The sequence below is a fragment of the Cicer arietinum genome, chromosome 4, assembly GCF_000331145.2.
Source record: "Cicer arietinum cultivar CDC Frontier isolate Library 1 chromosome 4, Cicar.CDCFrontier_v2.0, whole genome shotgun sequence".
Taxonomy (NCBI): domain Eukaryota; kingdom Viridiplantae; phylum Streptophyta; class Magnoliopsida; order Fabales; family Fabaceae; genus Cicer; species Cicer arietinum.
Genome location: NC_021163.2, coordinates 54,202,855 through 54,214,530, shown reverse-complemented (window position 1 = coordinate 54,214,530; position 11,676 = coordinate 54,202,855). Strand labels below are relative to the sequence as shown.

Sequence of the window (11,676 nt, the reverse complement as noted above, 5' to 3'; positions counted from 1 at the left end):
ATCAATGATTTTGCACCACTGACAAATGACTTCATTGATAAGAATTGTTATCACCTCCACCATTATCCAGATCTAACTCAATGTGCAAATAATGGATTTGAGTGCATTCATCTTTGCCAATCGCATCAATACCAAATCTATTGTTCTTTGATCTAAGAATAACAAATGAAGAATAAACAATGAAAACAAATAAGGTTCTTGAATCCTCGACTACAAAGAACAACCTTTGCAATCCCATCTTCGTCAATTTTATAAACTACCATTTTACTCCAGTGGTGAGATGGTTGGCAATATGGGTTAGGGGTTGGGGATTGTGAGATTTGGGAGCTTAGGTGGAGGAGAGGTTCGTTCGTTTGGGAGCAGGACCTGATGGTCAATTTGGTTACGATTTTGAGTGGGATATCTCTCTCTTCTAAAGAGGATCATTGGTCGTGGAAGCTGGACATCAAAGAGATATACTCAAATACATCAACTCATTATATAATATTAGTTGTGTCTCAAGTTGGAGGAGATCGTGTAGATGATGATGTTCATATATTGGATAAAGTTTGGAAAAGTTGGACCTTGTTGAAGGTCATCTTTTTCTCTTGGTAATTATTTATGGATAAATCTGATTCGTCAAAATATTTTTCAGCAGATGGTAACTTTGGAGTCGAGTGCAATATCTTGTGTGTGGCCAGAGTCGGCTAGTCATTTGTTTATCACGTGTGAGGTTGCCATGCTGGTGTGGTATATGATTTGTAGGTGGTTAGGGTGGGAGTTAGTGATACCTCTGGGCTTGCTCCGGCTATTTGTAGGTTTTGGGAATCTTAGGGGAGGGATTAAGGTTTGGCATTCGGTTGTATGGTCCATCTGGAAGTCCTAGAATGATTCCATTTTCTCTAGTAAAGTCTTGACTGTTGACCAATTGGTGGACAAGATAAAATTCTCCTCGTGGAAGTGGTTCATTGGTAAGTCCTCTAGCTATTCTTGCACCTTATATAGGTGGGAAGTAGAACCTATTATGTGTTTGGGCCGATATAGGGGTGTGGAGTAGTTAGGACTTGATCGGTAGGTGCTTGGATTGTTGATTCTTTGATTTTTGTTGCCCTTCTCAGTTGTTCTACAACTGTCTCTTTCTAGCATTTTAGCTCGAAAGTATTGTCAGATTGGTGGTTTTCAGCATAAGTTATTTCCGTCTGATCTCTTTTGTGTTTATGGTTGAGGGTGATTCCAATGGTTGTGTTTTTTGTTGTAGTGTCTTTTCCTTTAATTTGTTTTTGCTTACATTGATTTTTTTTAAGCACTTTGTATTCCTTCTAATTGTGTGTTTTGGTTTCTAATATAATAATTTATCTTTTTTAAAAATAAAAATAAAAGAAAGATATTATCCATATAACACACTATTAATTTGATCTCATCTTATCAAGGGAATCTTTAACCATCTGTATGATGTTATACAAGGAATTTCCACCAATGACTTAGACCACTTCACACTCCAAATTCACTCCAAAGTATATGATAACTTCACTTCATAATTCACGATTAAAAACATGCTTACACTCCCTCCCATAGGAGCATCAATGGAGCGACAAATCAAATGAAGTAGTCATATATACAAAAACTTATACCTGGATGCATAATTTTCATGATAATCCATGTTTCCATCTTTTGGGCATATCATATATTCATGTGTTTCTTCTCGCCGTATATTTTGTGTGCATGTGAAGCATTTTGTAACCAAATTGGTAGGCTGTTGATGTATTTGATCACTTAGTTATCATTTACTTTGTGAATTTTTTTCTTTAAAATTTGAGTTAATTTTATTGATCGAAAAAAATATATAAAATTTTTGAAATGAACAATTGTTTATATTTAAAAAAAGTAAAAAAATATTATTTTTAAATTTTTTTTTTATTAACTATTATTTCATCTTTTCTCTATGATAATAATTTCTTTTAGAAATCTTTCATCAAAATAAAAATGAATGCACATTTAAAAAAATAAAAACATAAAACATAATTTTTCAAAAAAAAAAATATATATTATCTTCCACAACTTACACATATTTCAAAGATACACACAAAAATTAAAGACACTATATCTAACATAAAATTAAAATGTCTAAAATTCATATTTTCCTATCATAAAAACCAAAGATAGATAAAAATTAAATAAAATAAAAAAGTAAGTGAATTTATCAAAAATTTCTTGGGAGAATCACAGTGAGGCTAACAAAAGCAGCAAAGAGAAAGAGCAAGAGACCAGTGAAATTGACTATAAGTGCCTCTTGGTTACGGAACAATTCTAGAAACTTAAAATATTCAACCAAACCAGTCTCAGCTGTGCCAACTGCAAGGAGGAAGATCACTAGTCCTATAAACCTATGCCATGGCAAAAGTGTAGCTCTTGTAGACATTTCTGCTCCTGGGAAGAAATAAGCAAAGAATGCCAATATATACTGAAAATGAAAAAAGATAAAGAAATAGTCTTAATTAGCTTAATTGATATAATTAACAACACATGTATATGTCTCTATTCAATTATAAAAATTTAAAATTATTTTTTTACTACATTTAAGAATATCAATATAATTTAATAAAAATAATAAATATTTTTAGAGAAAATCTATCTACGAATTAATTATTTTGCTCAAACATAATTAATTATATATAGTGCGTATGTTTCAGATGTTCTCAAATAAAAAATTTGTAGGGTATAAAGAGTGTTTGTTTTATATTTTTTTTAAATGATCTTTTTTAAAAATAAAATTATTTTTTGACTAAAAATAAAAAACTAAACATAGTAGTTTCTCGTCATTTGCTTCTTCCCATAGATGAGAGATAAAAATAAAACACAATTAAAAAACACATAATTTAACTTATTAACAAGATAAAACGATGCAATTATTATTACCTTATTTTGAAAATCCCAAATTACCCTCCATTCATTCTTAATAAGTTTTTATTTTACATCAATTCATTAATTGGGTTTTTTCCTTCATATAGTGACCATATTTTTCTCTTTCCACAACGTTGTTTGTTTTCTCATTCCATGCGATCCTCATCTAAGTTTTCATCTAAGTTTTATTCTCTTTTTCGATTTTTCTACATCTTTCTTTTTTGGTTGCATGTGTTTATTTATTAGCTTTTAAGAATATTCAATTACAAGTATCAAATTTTAAAATGTGTCTACGAAATGGTCATTGTAATTTTTAAAAAAATACTTTTACAAATTCGTATACAAACAGGTTAAAAATAATTTTAAAAAAATCATTAAAAAAAAAACATTTTTATTATAGTAAACAAGTGGGAGTTAAAAATCATTTTTTAAACAATCTCTAAAAAATAATATCTAAATTATTTAAAACAAAAATTATTTTTATTTAAACTCAAACAAACTCATAATTAGGTTGCTAACAAATATTTTTAGCATACTTATTAACAAATAAAAATGAAAAGTTTGAATTGAAAAAAATAAGTTTTAAACTTTTAAATAATTAAAAACAAATTTTTTAATATATTTCTAATTCAATATTGCTATGATAAAGTGGTTCTCTGACAAGTGTTCAAAAACACTCTTAGCATCTATCTTATATAATTTCTAGAGTTAGAGTAAAGACATTTTGGTCATTCAAAATAAACATGCGTGACATATTAATCTCTTACAAAAAAAACGACGCTTTTAAGTCCCACACTCCCTTTTTTTTTCAATTGTATTTGTATGGAAAGTTGATCATGTATAACGTTAAATCATTAACAACATTTGTAAACTTCTCACATGACAACGCAAACTTGGTGTTAAAAGTGAAAATGAAAGAGCTGAAAATGAAAATCCTTGAAATGCAAAATTGTTTCGTGTTTTAGTTTTCAATTGTAGTTTATTTCCTTTCTGCACGATTTGATTTCCTTTTTGTAAACCATTATATGATACGTGGATTGTCACATAATTCAGTCACAGTTAAAAAATGAACAAAATAATTTGATTAAGAAAAAGTTGACAAATTAAATAAAACGTCTCAGTTTATTTTATTCAAAGACTAAAAAGAGTCTTTTTTTTTTTTTTAAAGACTAATATGTCCCGCATATTTATGACCAAACCGTCTCTTCATATTTGGATTAATATAATGTTAACAAGACTCTTTTTAATACACATTTTTCAATTCACTTTCTTGTAATAGTTAAAATTAAGGATTTGGATCATCTACACAAATTCCTAATCTACATTCTCTAAAGATATCTCATTAACTCTTTTAAAAAATATTAATAAAAAAGAAAAAATAAGAAAGAGATAAATGATTGATAAAATAAATAGAGAAGTGGAGAGTCTAATATTTGAAGATAATGATTTTCTATAAAGTTCTGTGAAATTCACATAATTTACCTGAATTTACATGTATTTCTGTTTATAAAAAAATATTGAAGTATAAGTACTTAAAAGAATGTGTTGAAATATATGTATTAATGACAAAAAATGAAATTACCTTTAAATTTTCTTGCATGCACAAAAATTTAATTAGATATGAATTTCACGTTTTCGTTCCTTAAAAAAAATGGAATTAATTAATTACCTGTAAACCAAATGCACATATTGCTGACATGCCTAGCCAAGAATGTAATGTAAACATATGAGGAAGACCAGCCTCAATTTTAAATTTGAAAACTGCAATAATTCCTAATACTCCTGAAGCTAGAGCTATTAGATGCAATAAGAGGTGAACCACCTTTGCCGAGCTTCTTTTTCCAGGGAATGACTTGTATGATATGATAGCTGTTGCAAAGTACAAATTGTAACAGTAACTACTTAAATTAAAAATTGTGAAAATTTGAGAATATTAGGTATAGTATGACTCGTGTTCCAAGGTGTAGTCTAATAGTATAACTTAGAATAGTACACAAATATTAAAAAGAAGTTTAGAGTTTGATCCTTGATGCTAATAAGTTCTAAGTGACCAACTAATCACTATCAAATTAAATTGAGAAATAATATTTTAAGAGAAGTGGTATTTTTATAGCACTTCTCTTTAAAATTTTGTGACACTTCCTAATATCAAATTACACGTAGAAAAGCAAAGATATTGGTGAGTTAGAAAAAAAAATTAATGGTTGTATATGATTTTGGTTATTTATTTATTTTTTATTTTTATTTTTTTAATTAATTTTTATTATTTATCTTTTATAGTGATGTAGTTTAATTTTTTTTGCAATCAGAACAAAAGTTATAGAAATATCTAGTCTTTGGAATCCTTTCTAACAATTGCTAACATATGTCTACTATAATATATTTTTCAAAAAAAAATATCCATTTAATCAAATAATAAGCTTCTATTGCAAACACACTCATTGCATGTTTTGAAATATATGTAAACTTTTTTAAATGAATGATATTTATTAGAACTCGTCATTGTTAAAATTGCACATTTAACTTTACAATTAATCTAAGATTCGGCTACAATAATTCATTATAATAAACATACAACTGGTTGAAAATATTATGATGAAAATGATTAACATTAATCATCTAACAAAGATAAAGGACGAAATAAATTAAAATAAAAAATTAAAAGAAATATTTAGTAAAAAATAAATAACAAAAATTATATTTAAGTCAAAATTAATTGGAGAATAAAAATTACACAATTAGCCTAAAGCCTATGAAATTGTGATGACAATTAGCTCCTTTTTTGTTATAGGCAATTGTTGAGTGGATTGTTTGTTAGGGGAGAGGAAAAAGTATTAGTAGTACTAGTATATGGATGAACTCCGAACCTCTTTCATTTGATTTTTCAATACAAACTTCTCAACTAATCCTTCAAAGACATTAACTCTTTAATAGGACGAGGATTAGTAGTGCATACCAGTTAATGAGATACATTATTTTCTCTTAATCAATCAATCAATTAATTAATTAATTATCCTATAATGTGGCATATAGAAGTAAGCAATTACCTTCTCCACCTACTAAGATAAAGCCAATTACCATTAGAAGTGGATGGAGCTACATACAATAGAAAATAAAATATAATTAAGTATATATACACACATCCTTTAGTCAAATGAATTTCACAAATTACACCAAACATAATCAATTAATGTGATGAACAACTCACATTGAAAATCTTGATTTTATTGGAAGAATTGAAAGCAACACCTTCACGGAAGTGAAACAACCAAACTGACAAAAGTGTTGTTATTGCTATGAATAACAAATGGGCAAGTATGGTAATTGAAGTTGCTCTAATTTGGAAGCCACGTGGCATTGTTGCTCAATTAACTAGCTAGAGCCTTGATGATTATAATTTGAATGCAAATGAATCTAATTAGAGACTCAAATATCACTTGAATGATTCTATATATAAATACAATTTGGAAGAAATAAGAATCATACTCTGCATGAATAATTGTAAGAGTATGCTAACAAAAACGAATCAGAAGACCGTCAAGCCGGCAGGTAAAGTTGCGACAAGTTCAATAACAAGTACTAAAATTTTGTTTTGTTATATATTATAATCTTATATTATTTATAAATAAATAAAAAATATAAAAGTACAATTATAATATCGATACTCTTATTATTGTGTTATTGTGTTGTTGAAGTACTTATTAATATATATATTCATTAAAGTATTTTGAAATTAGTGGGTTTTATTGTAATTTCAAATATCATTTATAAACATATAAAGATATAGAGATGAGAGATCAAATTACACTTAAAGATTTACACTCAATTAATAATACTAGATAAATATTTTTCAAAATCAGTTGCTAGATTGAAAGCTATTATTATATAAATCATGTATATAAATTTTTAACATTAATCGATAATTATTTATTATATCATTAAAATGTATTAAAATCAATATCAATAATGTAATTATAAATATTATATCTTTAAGGAGTGTCTATGATTATCAAACAAAAATAGGATTCAAAGTGATCATCATAATAAATGAGTTTTTGAATTTTGTTTTATAAAGTCATTTTCTAAAACAGATTTAAAAATATTTTCAAAGATGTATAAGTTATAAAATAAAATAAATAAAAAAATTGTAAAAACTTACGGAATTTAAATCAAAGTTTTCTCACAAATAACAAGAAAGTGATAAACACATTGATTTATACTAATTCATAATTTAACTGATGGATAAGTCTAATCCCTTTAACTTTAAAGTAATTTCCATTAAATTAAAAAATTTACACCAACATAGTATTCAATTATAAATTTATACTCTAATCTTCTCAAAATAATTTAGTATGCATATACTCTAATATGAACCCTATTGAAAGTGTCTTCATATGCCTCGCTTGTATTTTAAAACTCTATTTGAAATTTACAATAAAGAGATATATGCATTTATTTTATGAGTTAACTATGTATAAGTTATAATTTTATTTTGTAAAATATATGAACAAATATCAAAAAGACGTATTTAGACGTATATATAAATTATTTATGCTATCAATATATATTTAAATTTTTGGGTTTTTTAATACCCCAAATTTAAGAAAAAAATAACAAATTATTCTTTTTTTAAAACTATATACTAAAATACTCTTTTTTCTCTTAATTATAAGTCGCATTTGCAAATAGCGACTTCGTTAAGAAAGCTCGAGTTTGCAAATGCAACTTTCTTAAAATATATATATATATATATACTTCTTTTCAATTTTTTTTAAATTAATCAATATATATATAATTTATTCATAAAAAACAACATCACAAATTTTACAAATTCATCCAAATGCAGAAAATTAGAAAAGGTCGTTCAAATATTATCTGCATTATAATTGAAATGGTTATTAGAGAAAAAGTGTCAAGAAAATGCGGATTATATTGGTTAATTGGTCATTTTAAAAAACTTTGTCAAAATGTTACATACAACTTTAGTCAATCTACATAATTTTTAAAATTTGTTATATTTTTTATGAATGGATTATATTAATTATATATATATTTAAAAAACTGAAAAAAAAAAAATTTCTTTTAAAGAAGTTGTCTTTACAAACTCGAGTTTTCTTAAAGAATTCACCATTTATAAAAGTGACTTATAACTAAAAAGAAAACAAAAAGTATTTTAATATATAATTTTTAAAAAGGAGTAGTTTGGTAAAACAATTTCAAAATTGAATTATTGAAAAGAGGATATACGAACGATAATTTTACAAAAATTTTGTAATTTTAATTAAGTTTATTTTTAAATGTTGAATGTTTTGGTACAAACATGATGGGCCTCCCTTGGTGAATTAAATGGTGAATCAACTGGGCTGATGTTTTTTGGCCCATCAGCCTCTCTTCTCAAAGTTGGCAAACTAACTTAGTAGTTGTTAACTAGTTAGTTTATGTTTTTTCAGGTATGACAGATATAGAAAGTCTTTAATTTGTAATTAATTGTCATATACATAGAGAAACTCATCATTTGAGTGAGCATCATCACAATTCCAAAAAAGATAATGAGATAATGAGCGAAAATTCTGGGAGCTTAGTGAATATGAGAAAAAGCTTGTGAATTAACAGCATTGTAATCTTTGATCAATAGTGGAACTTTTCTTTTGGATTATGTCCCCAAGATATAGGAGCATTACACCGAACTGGGTTAATAATTCTTTGGTGTCTTGTGTTTAATTTTTTTCATCTATTTCAATTTCATTTTATGCAAATTCGAAATTCAGTTCTAGATCAACAATTGGTATCAGTAGCATTGGTTCAAGATGATGCTGGATTGACAATAACCAAATTCGATATAAAGAAGTTTAATGCCAAGAATGATTTTGGGGTATCGAGGCTCAAGATGCACACCCTTCTTGTTCAACAAGGATTAGGGAGAGCATTGCAAGGAAAAATGGGATTAGCTAATTCACTTTCAAAGAAAGAAAAGAATGACAATTTGGAGAAAATACATAACACCTTCATACTCAGCTTAGGAGATAAGCCATTGAGAGTGGTATCCAAAGAGAAGACTGCAACTGCAATATGTCTTAAGCTGGAAAATCTCTATATGACTAAGTCATTGGCCAATATTATATTTGAAACAAAATCTGAATAACTTCAAGATGTCATCAAGGAAAACAATGGAAGAACATAATCATTATTTAACAAGATTGTTCTTGATCTTGAAAATATAGTAGTAAAGATTGATGATGAAGATCAAGCTTTAATCTTGGTAAGTTCCTTACCAAACTATTATGAGAATTTAAATGATACTCTTGGGAATGGAAAAGACTCTCTGAGTCTTTAATAGCGTTTCAGCAAATGTACTGAATCGTTAAGTAATATGAAAATGGTACTATTGAATGTCGAACTCAATAATTGCGTTATACTATCGAATTATGTTTAATTACTAAAACTAAACAAAAAAATTCTGAATTGATTGAAATAATTTTTGAAACTAACAAGAGTAATAGTATTGAACTTTTATATTAAGAAAAATGTTAGAGATGAGCTTCACTTCAAGTCCAACATTGATTTCTAATTTGATCTTAAGTACTGAGTTCTTTATTGAACTATTACCAAATTCTCTTTATTATTCTTACCATAATTCCTTAGCGACAGAACCATTAATTCCAAAGTAACCCATAATTCTTTAATAGATTTAAGATTAAAATTAAGCTTTATAGTACAAGAGTTCTCTTATTAAATTATTGCCTCTGCAAATGATTCAATTGATTTCATGACCTGCATGTATTCTTAGACTACAATATCATGAATTTCTCATCTCAAACATTCGTAAAGTTTACTTATGTTTCAAAGTACGAATCGTAAAACTATTTAAAATTAATCAATCAATAAAAAGCAATAAACACATAGATAAGAAAACTAATTCAATAATCTCATTCATATAACTAGAAATCAAATGAGACAAATAAGGGATTCATCTTGTTTTACTCATCTCTAACGAATATGGTTTAGTTACTCATGACAGAGATGCAAAAGATAAAAATTAAAGAAGAATTACCAGAAAGATTCATGAATAATTCTTGATAAAACTACTTCGATGATGTTAGAACCAGTTAAAATAGGAGAAGAAAAAGAAGTCAAAGGATAAACATAAAAACAAGAAAATGTGTTTGGTGTGCAAAAAAGAAGGACACTTTAAAAAGTGAATGTCATGCATGAAAGAAAATTCAAGAAGAACTATGACACTGATGACGAGGCTGTAATTGTTTCTGTGGCATTAGATGGTTATTATGATGCTAAGGTACTTACGGCTTCAACAACCATTGAAGATGATATTTGGATTCTAGACTTGGGTTGTTCATTCTATATGACACCAAAAACATTGGTTCATTGATTACAAGGAGATAGATGGTGGAAAGGTAGTAATGGAAAACAAACCAGTATGTGAGGTAACTGGCATTGGTTCCATTAGGCTGAAACTTGATGAAGGAGTGGAAAGAGTTATCTCCTGTGTAAGGCATGCTCCAGGGCTGAAAAGGAATCCCGTGTTTTTGAGAATACTGGAGGAATCAAGTTGTGCCTACAAGGCTGAAAAATGGAAACTTAAAGTGATAAACGGATTTATGGTAGTTATAAAAGGCTACAGAGAGCATGGCATATACATATTGAATGGAAGGACAATTACTGGCACAAATACAACATAATTCACATAAATTGACATGACTAGTATATGGCATCAAAGACTAGGTCATGTTAGTGCCAAGGGTATGCAAATTCTTAGCAAACAACGTGTATGGAAATGACATAATTGGAGGTTTGAAGTTTTGTGAACACTAAATTTTTGGAAAAATACATCTTTCAATTGTTCATATTAAGGTAAAAAAAATTAAGTTAATCGTTACCGTTGACACCTAATTTTGTCCAATTTTTACTTTTTATTAAAAAGGAAATAATAATAATAATAATAATAATAATAATAATAATAATAATAAATATATAATTATATGTGAAGAAATATAAAAATAAAAATAAATAATTAGGGATATAAGCTTTTAACAATCACAAGTGTTTTCGGTTCTTGTTTGCCTCTAATTCTTGTTCAGACTATTTTCTAAAATATAAAATAATAATAAGAAATAAAAATAAAGGAAATTGAAAAGAAATGAATTGATGGTCATAAAAATCGATGCAATGATGATCAAAATAAATGAAAAAAAACCAAAAATAAATTGATTGATGGTCATAAAAATCAGAATAATGGTGATCAATTGAATAGAAAAGAAAACCGAAGAAATGAATCAATAGCAATAAGAATCGGTATAATTGTGGCCAATTAAAAGAAAAGAAACCAACAAAAATAGATTAATGGTAATCAATTGACAATTATTCTTTTGTCTTTTGAAATCTATACCCAAAAGTCTATAAATAGTCGGCCACAAGAAGACAAAAGGGACAGAATTCGAAACATAAATTGAGAGCACATAAAAAATAGAGAGATGAGTAGGCAAAAGAGAAGAAGAAAATTTGATCTTGAAACAATCGGTCTAACAAAACAACAATTCAGGAGTAAGGTATCATTTTTTTTATCTTTTTTTTTTCTCTCTAATTTTCTGATTATTAGTCTTTTGTTTTGCTTTTTGCATCTTTTTTTTAAATATATTTTATTTCGCTTTCTATTTTTTTTTTCCTGTTTGTAAAAAGTAAACTCATGTGTTAAGCTTTTATTTTTTAAAGAATCGTTTAATCCTAAAATTGTTTTCTTTGCAACACAAAAATAATAATAAAAAATATAACCAATTGATG

At 27.1% G+C, this 11,676-nt stretch overlaps 1 protein-coding gene across 1 annotated transcript; it reads right to left on the bottom strand.

Moving 5' to 3' along the window:
* Positions 1 to 2,139: 2,139 nt before the first annotated feature.
* On the bottom strand, positions 2,140 to 6,283 carry LOC101488951 (probable ascorbate-specific transmembrane electron transporter 1). The gene is made up of 4 exons (XM_004513870.2): positions 6,089 to 6,283; positions 5,928 to 5,976; positions 4,550 to 4,749; positions 2,140 to 2,440 (listed from the first exon to the last, which is right to left on the bottom strand). The coding sequence occupies exons 1-4, from the start codon at positions 6,236 to 6,238 to the stop codon at positions 2,180 to 2,182; spliced, it is 660 nt and encodes a 219-aa protein (XP_004513927.1). The 5' UTR covers positions 6,239 to 6,283; the 3' UTR covers positions 2,140 to 2,179.
* Between the last annotated feature and the right edge of the window lie 5,393 nt (positions 6,284 to 11,676).

Excerpts from the sequence above, each read along its gene's own strand:
- LOC101488951 (XM_004513870.2), bottom strand. The coding sequence starts at position 6,238 with ATGCCACGTGGCTTCCAAATTAGAGCAACTTCAATTACCATACTTGCC. Across the intron at positions 5,977-6,088 it reads ATAAAATCAAGATTTTCAAT|CTCCATCCACTTCTAATGGT; the intron begins GTGAGTTGTTCA and ends TATTGTATGTAG. Across the intron at positions 2,441-4,549 it reads TATGTGCATTTGGTTTACAG|TATATATTGGCATTCTTTGC; the intron begins GTAATTAATTAA and ends TTTCATTTTCAG.